Raw genomic sequence first — 22,014 nt, 5'->3', positions numbered from 1 at the left:
GTAAAACCATAAAATACAGCCACATCCATCCTACACCCACCTTGTACATGTTTTCACTGCCAAACATGGATCCTATTAGCCTCTGATGTAACCGTGGACTTCTACGCACTAACATTTCACTATTTCAAAGTGTGGACTTTTGTGGTAATATGGACCTGGTATTACATCTAAGATCTATGGTACCCATACCTCATATGTATTATTATGACATCTGGTGCACTCTGCCACTCTTACAAACATGGAAATTAATGGTTCCTGTGGGTCAACATGAGTGAAATGTCATAGGTGGGTCCACTTTTATCAGTGAAAACAATAATAAACACACATACAGAATGAAGGACTGGTTAATGGCTTATGCCTTCCTGAATTCTTCTGGAAATACATAAACTGAATAGTTTTACCAATTATATCTTTTTATTTCTATCTTTAATTTCATTTGTACAAATGTGACCTGATCAAGTCCATGTAGGTCAAAGGAGGCATTTTTTAAAATTGAGTTACTATAATTATTACATTATACAAACATTAGGCTATCATATACTGAAAACATCAAAGGTTTAGCATACTTGGTTCCAAAGTTATTAAGTTTTATGATGTCTTTTTTTATGTATTTTATTGTTTTTTACTCCATATATTTGCCTTTATCTCAATTTCAAATGTGTTACCTTTGGCCTCCATGGACCAGATCATGTCACAAATGAGAAATAAGCAACTTTAGTAATCTCACAAAGTGAGGAACCCTCGCCGGGTTTACTTAATGATTAGAAGTAAGCAATGTTGCATTCTTAATTTCCAGGGTCTTTGCTTGCATCTGGCAAAACAGGAAGAATTTTTATTTCATTTAGCTGATATCGGATCACAAGTAGGTTGGTATTAATTGATTTGCAGAAACAAAAAACATTCTGAATACTTCAGATTAATACAATTTCACACACAAAACAAATATAGTATATAATTAAATTATTCTACCAAAAGCATGTCATAGTCCAGTGTAGCCAGCCACACCAATGTATAATGACCATATATTAGAATTTGCTTAAGTCCACTTTAGATATGGAAGTCCGTGTGTCATAAACGATCTTCTTCCTCCATCTCTTGCTTTACCATTATAAGGGCTTGTGCCATTGTAAGCTTGGGACGCTGACGCTTTGCTATGAGCTGTTGGTAATAAAAACAAAAAACATAATAAAACAAAGTCAATAAGACACTTTGATTCAAAAACTGTATTCAATATAGCAAGTCAGCTGAAGAGGGTACCTACTTTTAAAATATTCATTATAATTAGAAAGTCAAACTCGGGTTTTCATACAATGAACATTGTATGAAAATATCACAGGTCATGCAATACCGGGTCAAAATGATGCAACCGATAAATTTTTCTCAATAACTCAAGAACTTGGTACATCCTAGATATGTTGAAAATGGAAACCATGCACCAGGTCTGGGACATTTTGACTGCATTGGTCCAGGTTGGGGTGTTAAGCAGTCAGCTTTGTTTGTGTCAGTATGCTCTGCCCTTCTTTAAAAGAGATTATGATGTTCATTTGGTATTTGCTTTAAGGATAACAGTAGGGGTGGGGCCACTAAACTTGCTCCCAAATTTGGACAAAACCTGTATTTTATTTCTTTGGAAACGAACTATAATCGAAGGCATAATGAAAAAGACCAAAAATGCCATACTGTGCAGGTCAGCAACCAATCATGCTGCACCTTTGCACTGACATCAGACGAAAACCAGTCTTTTTAATTCGGTCTTCAATTATATTAATGTTCTTTTCTGAAATCCAGAATAAACCTAACTCCAATACTACCCCTATTACTTACCTCCTTAGTATTTTCTACTGTTGTGTACTCATAGTCATTGTCAATAGAGTCAACTAATGATCTGTGCAGCCTGAGTGAATTCTGTACTGACTCCCTGGTGTACTGAAGCTGGGCAAGGAGTGAGTCATTCAATGCCAAAAGACTTGGACTGAAATTGCTCAGAGCTGGTATAAAAACAGAAACACAATATTCTTAATAATTATATTTTTTTTTATAAGCACCTCAAAAAGTGACTATTAAAAAAGACCCCTTTCCTTTCAGCATTGCTATTACCCAAAGACCCAATATTTGTTTCCGATCACAAAATTCCCCTATTTTTTCCAGAGGCCCTTATTTTTTTTCATTTGAACAGCAACTTTCATTATAATTTATCACTGATTTTGCTACAGTGTAGAAAAGCCATTTGAAACCACTTAAAACTAGTAATTCAATGTTCGAGGCTTCTGTGTTAGAGGTGGGATTTCTTTGAGGCAATTCTTATCATCTACCTCACTGTCTGTATACCTACCTTCCAAGGCTTCTGGGTTCACAATATGAGTTGTAACAGGAGTAGGGTCTTTCTGAGACACTCGTTCTGTACCTCGAATATCACTGTCTGTGTGTAAAACAATACAAATGTTAATGTAGCAATTAAACTAGGATTGTGTGGTTCTCAGGTTGCGCCGTTCTTGGTTGATGGGATCATTTAACATATTTACAGATTATTGGTGGGCCGCTTGTAACAGCAATTAAAAAATTTGACCCCTAGATGTTTGACCTAGAATGACCTCCACTTGATTTTTAACATGTTCCCACCCTCATCTGGTTATTTCCACAAACAAATTAACTTAAGGTTTGATGTATGTCTCAACTTATGTTCTATAATACCACATATAACAGAACATGCATTTTGTTTTCTTAAAATACATCTGCAATATTAAATTAGATTTCTATCTCTATTAAAATACCTTTTAAATAATAAAAATTAATAATAATATTTATTTCTTATATAGCACAATTACATCAAAAGCACTCAAGGTATTAAAAGCACATACATTTGTAAAATTTGAGAACAATAATTGATCACACCAATATGACCTTTTCCATTGCTCCTGTAAAATTACTTTTCAGCATACTAATTCCAAAATGTAGCAAACCAATCAGTTACCTCAATTTTAAACCCCTAGCCTTCTTTGTACTGACTTACCAGTGATCCAGTGATGAAGTAGTCCTTCAGTTCCATCTGCTTGCACACCTGCATCCTTCATTACAGATCTTCTATTCTTCCTTTCTCTCTTCTTTGGCGTCACAATAGTTGTTGTCTCCGAGTAAGAAGTGTAACTTCTACTTTTCGTTACAGTTTCTGTGTCCTCATTATCGTTTGGCAGTTCTTCAAGCTCTGAATCAGTCCCTGACTGAAAGTCTTCACTATATGTTTGAGTCTGATCTGACCTGCTCTTAGTCCTTCTTGAATAGCTTTTGGAGGATCTTGATTGGCTTTTTGTTTGACTGTCTGATGTGTAAGAATCTGGGATTGTTCTTGTACTGTGTTCTGTTGATGATTTAGACACACTATCAGCTGAACTGTATGTGTCTTCTGTTTCCACTCTCCTACTGGACAGGATTCTGGAATGAATAGATTCTTCAGGGATATCTTCACTTCTTTGTGTTGCAATCTCAGTTGCAGTTTCAAAATCACTTTTATAATCACCAAGTAATTTGTCTTCCCTGTCACTGGATTTGTTGAATTTTTGGTAGGAGAAAAGGTCATCCACTGTCTGCAGACCTGCCAAATTCAATGTTTGAAGTTCTCCTCTATCAGAAGGAATAGTTTCACTCTCACTAGATTCACTCTCAGCTTCCCTAGCATATTTTGTTTGCTTGGATTTATTTGAGATTGCTGGTTTTGATTTCACAGGTGGTAGTAAGTCCTCAATCCGCATGACATTTGCACCAACACCTGTGATTGAAAACAAGCATTTTTATTGAAAATTCAGTACTTTTATATTTTGCCAGGTTTAATCATATCTTGATTATGTCATTTTTTCCACAATTCTACACAGTATGTAACACCTATAATCCTGGCAGAAGCCAAATTTCCCACTTCCCTAATGCAATGTGGATTTGGACAACTTTGGGTGCCAGCCTGCCAGGGTGAGGAAGGAGAGTGTGAGTGGAATGGGCATTTTCAACTATTATACGGAAGATTAAGCGGAAGTATAGCATAATTAGCTCTAGCAAGTGCATGCTTTGAATAACAATGCTGGTAGTGTGTCAATGAATTTCCGCCAGAATTGTCTGTTGTTAAGAGTCAATTGTTAAGAAAATTATTGTATTTCCACCAAACATTGCAATAATGAAAGTGAGGAGCACCAATAGACTTATACAGCATTGATTGAGTGTGTGTAAGGATTACCTTTTTCCTTACATGTTCAACATGATTGCTCCAGAGTAGGTTTCCATCTACTACAGCACCTAATCTATCTGTTTGCAAATTTTTTTTGGTAGCTATAACTAACACAACATCAACAATCTTGATAGGATTTTGATACTTGCCTCCAAGCTCTTCATTAATACTTTCAGCCACACTACTTGCTACATCTTCAGCGACACTGTTGTCAGATGACGACTCACTTGATGAGATGATGACTTGCTTCCCTGGACCTGGGGTTACAGTCCTTTCAGGAGGTTTGTAAGCAATCCTCCCATCCTACATGTAGGAATTAACATTTATGAGAGTGGCCATGTTATAGACATTGTTCAACATAAATCTGGATGATTTAAAGCAAATAAATATGACACCTGCAAATAATATGCATACCTATATGTATAATTACTATCATTTTATTCATTAATAGTAATTATACATATGTGATGCGTTCAAGCAAAATCAGTCGGAACTCGGAAATATTGATTTTGAGACATAGCCAAACAAAGGAAATATTTCCTTTTGTTTTCTGTTATTTTGCAAATTCTTTAATTGCTCATATCTTTGGAACTGGTTGTTCAATGGGGTTTTCTGCTAAATGCAGATTTTTAAATGTTTTTTACTATCCTAAAAGAAACAAAAAATTTAATATTTCCGAGTTCCGCCTGATTTTGCTTGATCGCATCACATATAGTATCAAGTTTTAAAATAAAAGTAGAGACCATTCCATCTATATGGAGAATTTTCTTGAAATAGATCTCAAGTATCAAGTATTATGAATCCATGCCTATGAATATGTCTACTTATCGGTGTAATATTTTGGCAGATTGCTAATTAAATGCAGTGTTCAATCCTTGCTCATTTGAAAGAATTGCCAATGCATGCAAGTTATCATGCATGCAAGTTATCATGCATGCAAGTTATCAGCATTTATGTGCATGCTTGCTTGCTTGCTTGCTTTCCTGGACACACTCCCTACTTTCAGTTCACTAATGCGATGGAAGGTTTTACTGAACTTGCCGTCGCATATCATGGGCTGAGTCCTATAGTACGGGTTAATTATAAGGTGGGACCGTGGGAGCCCTAAAATGGGACACCAAATTAAGAACAAGTCTGTGTTTGAATTAAGGTTTCAGGATCCTTATTTCAAAATTCTATTCACTTTGGTACCACAGCCACATTTGTCCACATCGATGCCACTATTTGTTCATCAGAATTATTGGTAAATTTGTATTGGATCAACCAAGCATCGATGGTCACTTGAAAAATCAAACTAATTTGGTTTTATTGGGCTAATCCATTTAAAATCCACACTACCCCTGTGGAAGATTTTGGAAATATATTCCATAGGGGGAGTATGTTTTTCAAATGTAATTGCTCAGGGTTATGCATTTTGAAACCTATACACCCCCTCTATTATGGCTTTACCTATATCTTCCACAACTGGAGTGAGTAGTTGTTCAAATGAAAGTTACCCAATCGAATATTCTATTCAAAATTCATACTCCCTCTGTGGAGGATTTTAGCTAAATCTTCCACAGGGGTAATGTGGATTTTAAATCGAATAGCTCATTGCCTTACCTCTCCATCACTCACATCACTATTTTCGTCAATTCTCTTCCTTACAGGAGGGACTTCTGGGGTGCTTGTAGGTGTCAAATTATCTATAAAATCTCTCAAATCCTCTTCATCACTATCAAGGCTAACACCCAAACGGCTTGACGATACTATTGGAGCAGTTCTGGACAACCTGTCTTTCTCCTTGTCCATATTCTGTGCCTGTTCATTCTTTTTCTTTGGTGTTGATGTTGGAAAGCCACTGGTACCTGAAAGCTTCTTTTTCAAGAATCTGGATGGTGGAACTTCATCTAGACTTACATCTGATGATATACTATCACTATCTGGATGAAATTGGTTCTTTGTAGCACTTTTGCTCTCTTCTTTCAGTTGAGCCGACTTCTTTAAGAACCTATTTCCATCCTTTCCACTATTGTCTTCTGGCTCCAACTGTATGCTTTCATCCTCACTTTCACTGATGTAAAAAGGTTTATTGGTGTTTGTCTTTTTAAAAAACTTATTCCCACCATCATCACTGTCTTCTTTTCTAGCATGTACTTCTTTTGATGACACATCCTTGAGGAAGTTTAGATCATCATCACTATCAGACTCCAGCTTTTTGGTAATAGCTGCTTTCTTTTTGGAAAATTTGGCACCAAGTTGTGCTGCCTTTTGCAAGGCACTTGAAGTGAATGCTGGAGCTGTTCTGTTCAAGAAATCTGGAGCAGTAGATGACTTTTTTAAAGTTGCTGGGCTGGATACTGTAAAAAATGTGAACGAAAATATAAAGATACATTGTAGGTAATGGTTCATACATGTACATGTATGTGACTGTCCATGACAAACCAGGTGAAATCTTTGTTTAGATTTTGAATTAGTTACGATGTACCGGTACAAAAAACTGATTAATTGATTGGTTGATTGACTGATTGATCTTCAAAAGAGCAAGTTGTCCTCAAAGTGTGGAAAGATGTCACAATAACCACAACCTCATTGATCTCCGTCCTGGCAAAGGTATGTGAGGAATTATTTTCAAAGTGTGTGCTTGATGATATCAGCAAATTTGACAACATAGCTAGGTTTCTGCGCCAAATCTTTTTTCCCTTTTTGCCTAAGTTCAGCAAAAAGCATGATATTTTTTAAATGTCCTCTCATTTTGTGAAAACAGGCCTCAAATGTGATAACAGCAGCTGATGGAGAAAGCCTAGCAACAATCAAGGAGTTTAACACCCAAAAAATAACAACTTGATAGGTCCATTGTCTGCAGCACAATATTTATAACTTACCTTTTTTTGGTGCCAGAGTCTGACTATGGCTTTTTTTAAGGAATTTACTGGCATTCAGAGAAGAATTTGCTACTTCTAGTTCTAGTCCTTCCTCGCTTGAGAGGCTGAGATTACTCAAATCAACATCTTCATCATCAGTTTTATCATCCTGTTGGGAGGAAAAATTAGGTTTAAGAGTTTTAACCAATGTGCAGAGATATGCAATATAGAGTAAAGTTTATTATTTATATTAGAGAGGTTACGATTCCTTACACCTTGGTGTGTATGCCCATCAAATGAGCGAGTTCATTTATCTAGCTATATTGAATATTTTAGATGTATGAAATGAAGGTGCGGATTAAGCAGAAAGTGTAGACATTTTCCACAATACAGTAAAGTCAATCCATCTTTCTGAGTGTATACTTACATGTCCTTGAGGAATCCTAGAATTTTTACCAGTCTTCTTGGAAAGTTGACTTAAATATGCCTATGGTACAATAGTGCAAAAAATTATGTTTAATTACAAATGTTACCAAAATATAAATCTCATTTACTTTGAAATATTCACATGTTATAATATAGGCCTAAAAATCAATATACATTTCAGCACACACAAATATGCAGGCAGAATATGATTGGAAAAATAATGACAGGTTTACTCTAGTCATGACATTTTGAGCTTTATTCATGACGTGGTTAAATTATGGCTCCAATTTGAATATTGCAAAGAATTTTAATACGGGACTACCTGAGAATTGTTTATAAACATAAATATGGTAAAAATGTTGAAATTGTCAGGGTTTGCTGTTTACAAAACTGTCTTTGCAGACCTAGAAATCTGTGGCAGTGCAGGCGAATCCAAAAGAATTTTGCGAGAATCCTTGATTCGCGCAAATCTACCTCCTAGTCCTGCTCCTGCTGTACAATAATTGAAAAAATATATCCAAGATTTTTTTTTGCTGCTAAATCAGTAAATAATGCAATATGAATAGTCGAAACAGGATTAAAACTTGGTACATCTCGTTTTCTTTGTGTAAACTGTCAATATTTACATGTGGATTTGCCCGGTTGATGTTTTACAAGAATCTTTGTGCGAATCGATTCACAATCTCCATTCCCTAATGCAGAATACATATTGTATAATTAGACAACAAAATCATACCAGAAAGCCAAAAAATAAGATGTCAATTTGGATACTAGATAAGCTTGGATTTTTTCTCATTTTCTCAAAATCATGGGATTCAGTACATGAATTAAGGGGTGCCTGGCAGGTTCTGAAGATATGACCCTCTATAGCCCACTTCTATTAACTATTCTACTTACATTAAGATCATCTTCAGTATCCTGGGCAGTGTTTCTATTCAGATTGCCAGCACTTCTTGTCTTCACGCCATATCGCTTGCCTTGCAGCTGACCTTTAGCACGCTCAAGGATGGACGAAGCAGATCCTGATAATCCTGAACCCTTATGAGTCCCATACATTGTTGACTGGTGTATGGTTATTTACTGGGCATTTCCATCCATACCATATTTCCTTTAAACTAATAAAGATAAGAAGAAAGTGTTAACTTTGGACAAAAACAAGTGACATAATCAGAGCTGTATTGCTCAAGTCTCAAGCCCTTATTTTCAAAGATTCAGACTCAGGCGTGTTGGACTTGGACACCAACTTGGAACTCAAGGACTTGTGAATTGGCCAGAATCAAGCAAATATCGCCGTATCATAAGGAAAACTGTATTTAAAGTGCATTTCACAGAAAACAAGTTTGGACAAAATGCTGATTTGTAATGAGTTGTGTTGTTACATTTCTTTGCACTTATTTCAAATTCACTGTGTTTGAAAACTGTTCCTACGGTAAGTGTTCAAATCAACTATTGAACTCATTTTGATTCAACTACCAGTATAAATGTATATTTTCTAATATGGATAGGCCTACCGCAAATTATTTATACTGTGTATACTTTCAGTCATCTAAGAAATGTTCAAATTGGATTAAATAAATCTTGCCAACCAGAAAAACTCATTTTGGTTCTGGATGTTATCACCGACGTTGCAGTCAAAACCTTTGGCCTTCAGCTGTGTAGATAATGTAACTATTTGCATCAAACTTAAAATTTGAAATTTTGACTGGATATTATTCCAAACTAAGGCTTTGTATGTAAAAACTTTCATGATTACGCCAAAAAAATGTTTGTTTCCTGTAGCAGGTCCAAAAAGTCAAATGCGAAAAGCGATTTTTTTGTTTTGTTTTTTAGATCCATGTCTTCAAATGACAAAAATAGCTTTTTTGCTGCAAATTGGAATGGGAATTTACAGTGCAGGTCTCTCCGACCCGACACACACACAAAAATCATATTTCTTCATATTCAAGAATATCTATGATCCCCTTTCAAGCTTGAGATTAAAAAAGGTATTAAAAAATGTGTGATGTTTTCTACAGTAGTTTTTCACTACGCTCGTTTGTTGTGTAATGTGTAAATGTTTACTTCAGTGTGCTCAGTGTTTTATATTATTTTTTTGTGATTTTTCTGTTTTTCTAATTCTAATGCACAAAATAAGCCGTCAAAAACGTAATGCGTGCTCGCTACAGGAAACAAACTTGTTTGGGTTTTTTTGGCCTTATTAGCCACATCAAATTAATTTTTTGGTTCTAGAGCAGATAATTTCCATGAATTGATGAGGGAGGGAGTTTTGTTTCTTCTTCAAAGCAAAATCAGCGATGCTAGTAGTTTTCAGTCTTTTTCAAGTGAAAAACTTGATAGGGGCTATTATTTTATTCTGAAGGGTGGGTCCATCCCAAACATATGGGGGGGGGGGGTCATAAATTTTTGGAAAGAAAAATAGGGGGGTCATAAAATTTAGGGAGTCACAAGATGACCACAGATAGTATATCATATTACTTTATTAACAAACAAGGTTAAAAAGCACACACAAAACCCAGGACATGGCCAACATGCCAGTGCAAAACAACAGCATGGACCAATGCAGGGAAAACAAAGCAAAAACAAACAATTACATACAAATGCATAACAATCATTTAAAAGAGCCAACAAACATGATTAAACAATGTTCAATTGAGGTATTCGAGGTCATCCCACAAGGGCTCTTTCCTACAATTCCAAATACTATATGAGCCCAAAAAGACTGATTCAAAAAGACTGATTTCAATACAATTTTAGCATGTTTAGGGGATAAGGTGTATCGGTGGTGGGGGGGGGGGTCATAAAACACTCAATTAGAAGTCAATTTCGCAATGGTAATTTGAAGTATGAGCATAAATGATGACTCATATTCACAATTTGTTTTGAAGTCAACTACTGTGTAAACACCTCATCAACAAATAATTTATGGTAGCCTTAGACACAATCCGAATTTGATGTCACTTATTGTCAAAGGTCATAAAACACCAATTTTGTGTATTCTGCTCCCCATAAATTATAATATTGGTCATAAGAACAACGGCTGAGGTTTGTATTAAAATGTGACCCAACCTGATCCACCCAGGCCAAATCAGAAATTTTGAAACCAGAGTTGCTACCATAAACTTGCTCAGTACATACAATAACTGATGTTGATGCAATTGTATTGAAATCAGTCTTTTTAATTATGAGCCCCCTCTCCCAGGGGGTAAAATTTCAAACAGCTTGCCAAAATTGCTTGCCCCCCCTTGGCCCGCCAAAATTCTTTGCCCCCTCTTGCAAGATGCCAAATGTTTGGGATCCGATCATCCCAATTTACAAACGATACATGTTGCGAGCGCAACGAGCAGGAAAATTTGCATATTTAAGCGTTTCCGTACTGTTTGCCTAAAGGCCCTTCACAATTGATTCTTAGTTTCCTGTTTCCCGCCCGCGTCCAAAGTAGAGATTTGCAAAATATTTAATTATTTCATTTATATTTTGGATTTTCTCTTTTAAAATAACTTTTAATGACTTCCATTTGCTACTTTCTGACTTTGATCATATCAACTATAATGATGAATAAACAAAGGACATAACTGTACCATTATTATACATAAAATTAGCACTGGTTACGTGCTCATGATAATGACAATCCAACTCCCGAAACCACCGCTCACGCTCGCAATTGGGGCATCGCGGTCAGAGGAACGGAGCCAGTTCTACATAAAATCAAAGCATGTTCCTTGTCAAAACGGGTTGATGTAGGTTGCGACCACTTGTTTTGAAATAAAGAAAATAATAGATACGGTAATTAATAATTAATAATTAAAAGTCGCCTCATCCCTTGTTTTCAACCATGAAACAGTAAACTTCAATTGTGAAGGGCCTAAGCCTTTTTAAAGCGTTTTATTTAAAAGGCGCCCCATGAATGTGTGCCAAAAATCATTTGCCCCCACCCCTCTCGGCTTGCCAAAAATTGTGTGCCCCCCCTTTCGGCTCGCCAAAAATGTCTTTACTCTTCCCCCCTCCAATTTTACCCTCCCACCCAGGGCTCATAATTATTGCACAGCCCGGTATGTAGCCGAACCCCGAACACAAAATTTGAAAATACCAGCATGCCAGTGCAGTTGTACTTGTAATGCAAGTTTGTTCGGGGTTCGGCTACGTGAACGGGCATTTTGGTTTTCATTGTGATTCTCATTTTAAATTCAAAATAATAACAACATCATCATGTCATGACATGATCATATGATCATGATTATATACCTCATCTAAAGATTCCGTCATCTGATTGGTTAAAAGCGCGGGCATAGTTTTGACTATGCCCGCAAAAGTAACTCCCCGGGCATAGCCATAGTTCTGCGTGTGTGTTTTTCCCAGCGCGGCGTAAAATGATATTACGCACACGTTAATGTTTTCACACGCTATAATTACGCAGAAATCGCAGATTGTAATGATCTGTGCCATTCGCATTGAAACTATTAATTTCTCTTCCCAAAATCGATGCTTTTGACCAACCAGATGACAAGAATCTTAACTTATAAAACAAACATCGACTGCTTTTTATTCGGGGCATGGTTAAAATTATTATTATAGGCCCGCGGTGATCTCAAAACCATTACTATGTCCCTCGGCTACGCATCGGGCCACAGTCATGGTTTTGAGATCACCTTGCCTTGGGCCTATAATTTTATTCCCCTCATAGCAGTCAATATTTGTATAATTTTATTTATTTATGATGACGTTTAGTGCCGTACTATTACGCTGACTTTCCTATTCGGAGAGGATGTCAATTTCGACATCCTCGTCTGTTTACAAACAGAGAGGTAGACAAAAGACCGCTCCGCTTGTCCAAACACACAAGTATCAGAAAGATGGTCCACAATAGCGTGATTCACGTAACATGAATAGGGATTAAAAAGCTGTCAAGTAGAACCATGTGCTTCTTTTGTCCAATTTGCCATCAAGATTTCATATGGAAACAGTTCAGACCCAGAACACGATCATGTCAGAAATTAATAATTTGTTCTGGGACTGATTATTCGGACTAGATGACGTTATTGTTTATGAAATTATGGCATATTATAGTTCACTTACACGTAGCAGGAATAACGTCTACATTTTATCATGAAGCAGTATTATCATATTACTTGAAGCTCATCTTGAACGCATAATGTTGAACAGGAGATTCCTCACTGAAAGGGCATTCTTCAAAGTTATCGGAGGTAAGCTTATTATTTTTAAAAATACGGAATCACAGAACTGCCGGCACTTTTCGGCACCACTTAGAACAAGTTATTAATATTAATGAAGTGACGTCATCACCGCGTTCGTGAAGTCATCATGCAGTAAATAAAAATTCCTTTAAAAAAGGAATAGGGCGCCCAATGGGAGCTTTGATGTGATGTGTTGAACCGTTTGGGTTCAATTTTCTTCTATAAAACAATAATGTAACATTAGCATAGTACGCAAAGAAAGATTAGGAAATAGATCAAGCATATCTATTACGGTGAGAGAGGTGTAAAATCGTACTGCATGGGATGTAAAAGGATTGGTTTAAAATAAAAAGGAATAAAGCTATACCATTTCGGTTACTATATAGGAAATCATGTTGGGGTGGGGAGTTGTTGGAGCAGTATTTTATTCTGAATATAGGTTTGCATATTTAATTCTTAAGGATTGATTTCCAAGTGGACATATGATAGTGGTCGGTGGTATAATACCTGACAATATTGCATGCCTGTTATTGATTCAACGGAGAGTCACCGCGGATATCAGGTTTTAAGAGCATTTGAACTTGTTTAACATGTTTAAGCAATACAAAGATTATCACGGATGTATTGGGTGTTTTTATTAACCCATTAATTTTGTATTTCAAACAAAAAGGGAAACATATACACACAGGCTTTTAAGGATTTTTGCAAATTTTGTCAATTGCAACTACCGCGCTAGATTTTCCAGGGATATGAGACCATCCCTGTTTGTTTTAAATAAGAAACAATGTTTATCGATGGAATTCCTAGTTCCTTGATCGACATAGCAGCTTTTTGGATCAAGAAGTCGGACACCATGCTCTTTAGTCTTTACCGAGGAAACCCTCTGGAGGAAACCAGTCTTCTCTCTCTCTTTTATTTGACAAAATACGTGTCATACGAGTGCGCGGTTATGCCGTATCTGTTTATTTTAGTAAATCACGCTACTCTTCACCTGGATCGTACTCTGTGTTTGTAATAGCGCCATCTCTTGAAAAGTATTTTACAAGACTAAAAGGCAAAAGTAATAATTTCGTATTTCAAGCGTTAATTCCCGCTGTATATAGATCTACTTTACTTGCATTCAATGCATATTAGTAAACAGTAATAAAATCAAAATCAAAACCATGTTAGTTGTGTTATTTATTCTAAGCACATACATTTTAAACAAAACAGATGCAGAGTAAATCTAGAAAGACCGAACTTGAAGCATTTAATTTGCAAAGTCAAGCCAATATAGGGGCGCCGCCGTAGCGGGCGCCCTAAAAACTACATGTATGCATGCACTCAACACAGGGGCACTCACAATAGGCAACTAGAAACCACAGTTGTGTTTGACCAAACACGAATATCTATGCCCGTGGCCCACACTCTCTCTAACACCCCACCAGACCATCACTCTCTTATACTCCACCAGACACTCACTCGCTCTAAAACACCACCAGACGGGCCCTACTCTCTCTAATACCCCACCATGCCTTCACTCTCTCTTATACCCCACTATACAGTCACTCTCTCTAAAACACCACCAGACTGGACCATACTCTCTCTAATACCCCCACCAAGCCTTCACTCTCTCTTATACCCCACTATACACTCACTCTCTCTAAAACACCACCAGACTGGCCCACACTCTCTCTAATACCCCACCAAGCCTTCACTCTCTCTTATACCCCACTATACACTCACTCTCTCTAAAACACCACCAGACTGGCCCACACTCTCTCTAATACCCTACGAAACCTTCACTCTCTCTTATACCCCAGCAGACCCCACTCTCTTTATACTCCACCAGACACTCACTCGCTCTAAAACTCCACCAGGCTGGCCCCATACTCTCTCTAATACCCCACCAAGCCATCACTCTCTTATACTCCATCAGACCCTCATTCTCTCTGAAACACCACCAGACTGGAGAATACCCCTTTAATCCCAAAACATTTTTTTCCCTTTAAGCGGTTAAGCTCTTAACCCCATTGTACGTCGTGACGTATATTTGAAGCTTTCATCATTGCAAATACAGGTAGCTACCAAAATTCTATCTATTGCGATACACTGTGTTAACCGGTCGTACCTATTTTGCTTTTTAAAGCATATGAACTTTGACCTCTGGGGTTGTGGCTAGCATAGCATACTTCTAGGGTCATAAGCCATCATTGTACCAAGTATGAACCCTGAGGGCGCTATAGTTTTTGAGGTAGAGCTGTTTGAAATTTTACACATATTGCCCCCTGTAGCCCATGACCTTTGACCTTTGGGGTCGGGGGTACCCTAGGATGTATCTAGGGGTCATGGGCCATCATTGTACCAAGTATGGGCCCCGAGGCTTCTTTGGTTCTTGAGCTAGAGGAGTGCAAAGAAGTGGTCTTAAGAAGAAGGAGGAGGAGAAGGAGAAGCCGAAGACTAAACACAACAAATACAATATCTATGCCACCGTTCCACGGGCATAGATAATTGACCCGTAGGGGAGACCGGGGATGGACGTTACAAAATTGACATTTTGCCCCATATAATTCCAATGAAAGAACTCGAACACTCCATCTTGGTCTGTGGTTAGCACATTATGTTAACTTAAACTTGGGGCATACAAAACATGAAAACATCAAACAACTAATTAACTACTAATTAACTAATGAAGGTAATTTATTGTAACAACTTACCCCGCATACCGGGTAAGTTGTTACACCATGCGGGGTAAGTTGTTACAATGTTACAAAATTTTATGGACCTTTTACAGGCCTTTAGAGGCATTTAGATCATTTTTATTCTATAATAAGTTCATTTATATTAAACTATGATGCTCTTATATTATGGTCAGCCGCTGCAACTCGCAAAGAATTGCCATATTCCAACACACGTTGGGCAGCAGCTTCCAAGTTACATTAAGAGGTGTTTTCCCTCTCTGTTTTCCTTTTCCAGGTTCTTAGCATCATTAACAGTAGAACAATTACAGCTCTAGGTAAAGCAAAATACACAGTAGGCATATGAAATATTTAAACCTGATAATTGAGACAAAATTTAGTTCAACACATGTAAAATGTAATTGGGGTAGGTTGTTACAAGGGGTAGATTGTTACAGTGTAACAACTATCCCCATAGGGAGTTTTACACACATAAGCCATTATAACACAACCCTGAGGCAGAATTACAGGTCATGACTCGGGGATATATTAGGCCCATTCTCCGATAAAGCGTTCAAGTTTGGTCTCCGGAATGACAAAATGCCAACCACAAAGAATACATAAAATTCATTCAGAATCGTAAACTTTAATAGTTTAAGAACACAAAACAATGCATGGGTGATTTCTCAACAATACTTCCTTTTTGAGCAATATTACTTGTACGTTTTGGGGGTAACGTATCTGTGAAACCCTTTCCCATCTTTGTCTTAATCGTGCAAGTGTAAAAACTGACCGACTTAATACCCATACTTGATCCCGGGACTTGATCAGTCATCACCCAATGTACTAAAGTCTGGTAGGGTATTTGGCTTCATTTATCACAGCATTTTTCCGAGGGGAGTAGAATTTAGGTAACGTATCTGTGACGGCATGAACGTAACGTCAGGACTTTTGCCATTAATAGACCTATTTTTTACTTTGAAACCATTGTGTTATGTTCCATATATATAATATAACTATGGAGCCTGCTTGATCCATCACATATCATGAGAATATTCATCTAGCTAATTATTTTCACAGATTGTTATCCATTAGAAATATGGTAACGTATCTGTGAACAATATTGGCGACATAGTCTGAAAGACCTGTTGGAAAAAATTAATAATCTGTGTTGTGATGATTTATACTTTATAATTAGGGCATGATACCAGCTAATGAAAAGTATACCTATAATCCATTATATGCGCGCATGTTTAGAGAGCAGGGACACATATTACGGAACACATTATACGGAACACACCTTGGCTGGCGACATGGAGGAAAACAATGGACATGCATAATCAGCTTTATTGTTTTATACTTACTAGGCATGTTACAACCTCTAGCCTCACACATTTTAAAAAGCAACTCCTAAGTATAAGTTATATTAATAAAAGTTATTTCTTTTTGACGAAACAAGTCTGAATACGACTTGAAACTATATGGGCGACACATATTTGGCATTTTGAACATTTTATCGGAGAATGTGCCATTAGTGACCTACACATACTATATTTACCATAACAAGCTAGCATAATGCACCTCTAGCCAGTTGTTAGAGCTATTGCAATATTACAGTTTTGTCAGAAAGTTACTAGGTAAGGACAAACAAAGTTTTTTTGACTTAACATTTTAGTAGAACAATGGAGAAAGCTCGCGATTGGTAGTATACCCCAGTGATGTGTAGGCAACATATGGATGTCAGTTAGCCTGCCCTCTCTTATTCCAGCTTGGCATACTGAGAGGTGTAACAACTTCCCCGTGTAACTTTCATCCCCGGTCTTCCCTACTGTGTTGTAGATATAGGATATGAACTAGTTAGCGTCATATATCAAAAAATATAAAAGCTATGATTTTAGTACTTGCTCTATGTTTCAATTTAATACTTACTCTTTTCAAAATATCTGAATTGTTAACCCGGTGGGCCGGTACGGCGAGTACGTTACAAGCTTTAATAACGGGGGACCATACATTTGTTAGACTACCTACCTTACCTTGTAGAATTTCTCCCCGTAGACCTCCTCGTGGAAGTGTAACACAAGGCTGACTCCGTAGTCCACGTGTCCATTGTGCATACTCTGGTTATTGCATTTAAGCTTAAAACTCTGATTTAATTAATTTGTGTACAATTGATAGATTTTCACAACTGATCTTTTCAGTCACCGTACCCCCTCTGTTTGTTAGCTTCCCAAGTGGACTACTGACTTTGGATTGCGGTTGGCAACTTTGCATGCTTAACACGGCTATCTATGGATGAGATTGTCGGATTTCTGGCCTACTAAAATTGGCCATGATGTAATGCATCTTTAAATGGATCTGGCTTATGATTGGTCGCCCATATCTCGTTATGGTTTAAGTGGAATATTTTCTAAGCACCATGCGGCCTGTACACAAAGCTGAAAGATGAAGGTCAGCCAAATCCAATGATATTTGGTATGTAGTCTAGCTAGGTCAGATGGTTCACAACTATGATAGTAAAAAATCAGGTGACCCCCTGGGGAAATTCCATGACCCCCTAAAATTGGCCCTTTTTTGACCTGCCTCAGAATTGATACAGCTTAAAATGAACAACATTTGACATCATGAAAATGTCCTTTGAAATAACCTGGGTCTGACAGAAAGTTGAACATATTGGAATTGAACTATGCTTTATAAGATGACTTATTCAGAAAAATTTATTTCTTTTGATATAATTACGTAATATCATCGTGGAATTTGGGCAAAAACAGGATTTTTCATAATTTTGAAAGTAGCGAAAAAAGAGCATTTTCAAATCACATTTTCTGCTATATTCAGGCTAACATTGGATCAAACCTTTTGGATAATATAACCAACATGTTGTACTTCTGAAATATGTTTAAATTAGCGTGGGACTTTTTTCCTATACTGCAGGGGAGTTTGTTGATTTTGGCGGATTTTCCGTTTTTTGCTTCTTTTTTTTTTGTAGACTCAATTAACGTTTTCCAATGTATAAACATACTAATTATTTTACATTCACAATACGGCTTCAATTCTCAACCAAGGTTATTATTGATTTAAGTTTGATAACTATTTTCATGTGGATTTTGCTCTTTTATTATAGTGGAATTTGTTAATTTTCATGGAATTTGCATATGAATCTCCCTGCTAACTAATGATATGAAACTCGGGTTTCCTAGATTGATATGATATTTATTTTGATTGCTGATTTTAGAAATATGTTTCTAATAACAGAATGTGTTTTTTAATGGAATTTGTTTTTTCCAAGGAATTTGTGTCTTTAAACATATTTTCGAAAGTGGAATTTGCAACCAACATTACACTGTTTAGGTAATAAATCATATCTAGAATAAAATTGACTAATATTTAGTTAACTGTTAGATCAGGCAAAAAACAACAACACATTTATAACAAAACAAAACAAACACCACGCCATACTTCATATAATATCTACTACCAATGCAATGGAATTTTCATTTCTTTTCAAAGGCGAATTTGATAATATGAGTTATCTATCAAATAACATGTACAGGTACTTCAAGCATTGTCTAAAATTGAATGTGAATTATGTACATGTAATGATGTATGTTTATAATATCTCATTGAGCGTGAGACTCACGCATTCGGGGACTTTATCAGGTGTCAGATCTATTGCCATTTGGTCTAATACCATTTGGTCTAATACCCATTTTATCTACAGACTTGACATTTAGTATGGAATATTTTCTCGCAAAATTCGAGGACTGGGCTGGAATTTCGGTCTTTATGCAAAATTGTTCTGTTATTATCAAAATCAAATGTATAGGGGTTTGAGGTGATATTTCCTAAACTTCGTCAGCAATTGGCATTTATCACATTTGAAATACACTTGCAATGTACACATTTTTGAACATGGGAGGAGATTAAAATATGGCTCTTAAAAGTGGTACGTACTCAGAAAGTTCAAATGACCCCCGGGGGTCAAATGTTATAAACTTATGGTATAAAAACAACTGCGCGGATTTCTGGTTGTCCAATGAACTCACGTTGCTTCTTTGTGTACAGTAAGATTGTAAGGGGCCATTCAAACTTTCTGAGTGCGTACCACTTTTAAGAGCCATATTTTTAAAGCTCCTCCCACTTTCAAAACTGGTAAATTACAAGTGCATTTCAGTTCTGATGAACACTTATTGGTATTAAGGTTCAGTAAACATCACCTTAAACCTCAATAAATTTGATAATAACAGAATGATGTTGCTCAAATTCAGAAATTTTACCCCACAAAAATCCAATTCAGTCTCCTTAAAACCGCAATTTTAGGATAATTCACTACATTATGAGCGCCATAATGTAAACTAATAGAATTTGGAAAGCACATTTTCTGTCAAAAAATTATGTTACACCATCTCCCGACACATTGCCCGATTAATATTTAGCCCGTGCGGTTTATGCAGACCCCTTCCAGACCAGTCTTGGAATTTTGCAAAAAAATATTCCATACTAAATATCAAGTCTGTATAATACAAAAGGTCTAGTACCAGAAAGGCTAATTACCACGTCTAATAATCATATAGTCTAATGTCCATTTAGTATAATATTGTTTGGTCCATTAACCAGTATGTCTACTGACCATATAGAATAATAACCATTTGGTCTAATATTTTTGGCCCCCACATATATGTGGGGCTTATGTTCTCATCCAAATGGTTGACTGGTTGTTTGTTTCTTTGTTTGGCTGTCCGGGCGGAAGCAAATTCATTAATCCACTGTGCAGCTTAAACGTAATAACCTATCAACTTCAAACTTGGTTTGGTGATTGGTCATGGTAGCTTGATGTGCTGTATAGTTTTCTGTCATGTTATTGGCATATTTATGAATATTAATGAGCTTATTTGCATATTTTGCCTACATTTTGCAGCTACATTTTCATTAATTCACTCTGCAGCTTAAACGCAATAACCGATCAATTTCAAACTTGATTTGGTGATTGGATATGGTGGCCTGGTGTGCTGTATAGTTTGTGTCATGTTATTTGTATATCAATGAATATTAATTAGCTTATTTGCATATTTTGCCCATATTTTCATTCATCCACTCTGCAGCTTAAACGCAATAACCGATAAATTTCATTATTATGTTTTCAGGGTTATTAGGAGTTAAGAAAACCTAATAATGATAATATTGGATGGCTTATTTTGCATGATACCATAACATATCGGATTCGTCATACAAATATCGAACTCGCCGTTGGCTCGTCCGATATTTTTATGACTCATCCGATATGTTATGGTATCATGCTCAGCCATCCAATATTATATCAAACTTGGTTTGGTGATTGGATATGGTGGCCTGATAAGCTGTATAGTTTTGTGATATTTATGAATATTGATGAGCTAATTTGCATATTTTGCTTACATTTTCATCAATCCACTCTACAGCTTAAACGCAACAACCGATCATCTTCTAACTTGGTCTTGTGATACATGTAGTATATGGTGGCCTGATGTGCTGGATAGTTTTGTGTCATGTTATTTGCATATATTTTATTGTTATTAATGAGCTTATTAACATATTGCATATTATTTGTTGTTTACACACCTTTGGGTGGGGGCCACCTCAATTATGAACCACGTAAATTCTAGTATTATTAACAATCTGGCCTAATTACCTTTGATTTAATAACCGTTTGGTCTATTAACCGTATGGTCTAATAACCAGTTATAATCTAATACTATGTCGTGTATTTGCCAATTCATCAAAAAAAATCGTCTACAACTGGTTACGGGCTGTAAATATATGTAAATGAGACGGGCACGTGTATAAACATACTACATTCATCAAATATAGTGTACCCAAAAAATTAAGAAGAAGACATATGCGGCCTGCATGTATTGAAAGTTACATTTTGCCGGGCTATTTGTTCTTCTTATCCGGTCTTTAAGTCGTACAAGGTATATAAATAATGTAACCGGTATAGGCTCATCATGCATCACCGGGGGTGCCACAGGCATGGGACATGGGCCAGTATGAGTTATCTGTCACTCCAAACTTTAAAACGAAATAGGTTTCTATGGGGTTGACCCATAATTTTCATGTCAAAAAGGGGAGGGGCCTTTGAGGTCTGTAAAGGGGTGGCCCCGAAAATTTTTCGCGATTTGCATCAGCCCCCCCCACAAGTGTTTGTGAACGGTCCCTAGACTATTGGGTTTTGGTCTAAATGGTAAATAGGACCAAATGGTTATTGTACCAAATGGTAATGGGACCAAGTGGATGTAGTAAAATCTAACAAATTCTCACGCATCATCAAATTTAATTTAGGGATTCATTCATTAAAACCACGCTTATACCTGAACATTTTGTGATACTATACTATTTCTTCATCATATACCATTATTTCTCCAACTGAAATCCCTACGCAGATCAGCTTGTCCTAAACGCTGGGCCATATCGCCGTTGTTTAGTCTCAAACAATCAAGCGCGCCGTTAGGTAGCGCCATGTATGTAGGCATATATGAATGTAAATTATTGACCAAATACAGCCAAAAATGGGATATTTGGACATTAAAAAGTCACTTCTAGGTAATAACTTGCACTCAGTTGTTATTAATAATCTACATACTGATGTTATATAATATTTTCTTTCTGATTAATACAGATTGTACATAGTATTAGACAATATTAATATGCTC

The 22,014-nt window shown here is 36.6% G+C and overlaps 1 protein-coding gene across 1 annotated transcript; it reads right to left on the bottom strand.

The window, feature by feature from the left end:
* Positions 1–397: 397 nt before the first annotated feature.
* On the bottom strand, positions 398–12,743 carry LOC140152283 (uncharacterized). Its single transcript, XM_072174589.1, has 10 exons — positions 12,553–12,743; positions 8,377–8,587; positions 7,481–7,540; positions 7,075–7,222; positions 5,813–6,549; positions 4,360–4,513; positions 3,011–3,763; positions 2,333–2,419; positions 1,825–1,988; positions 398–1,158 (listed from the first exon to the last, which is right to left on the bottom strand). Exons 2-10 carry the CDS (start codon positions 8,533–8,535, stop codon positions 1,069–1,071), a joined length of 2,352 nt encoding a protein of 783 aa, XP_072030690.1. The 5' UTR covers positions 8,536–8,587; positions 12,553–12,743; the 3' UTR covers positions 398–1,068.
* Positions 12,744–22,014: the final 9,271 nt, after the last annotated feature.

This window comes from Amphiura filiformis, chromosome 5 (genome assembly GCF_039555335.1).
Source record: "Amphiura filiformis chromosome 5, Afil_fr2py, whole genome shotgun sequence".
NCBI classification, from domain to species: Eukaryota; Metazoa; Echinodermata; class Ophiuroidea; order Amphilepidida; family Amphiuridae; genus Amphiura; species Amphiura filiformis.
This window is presented reverse-complemented; position numbering and strand designations above follow the sequence as displayed.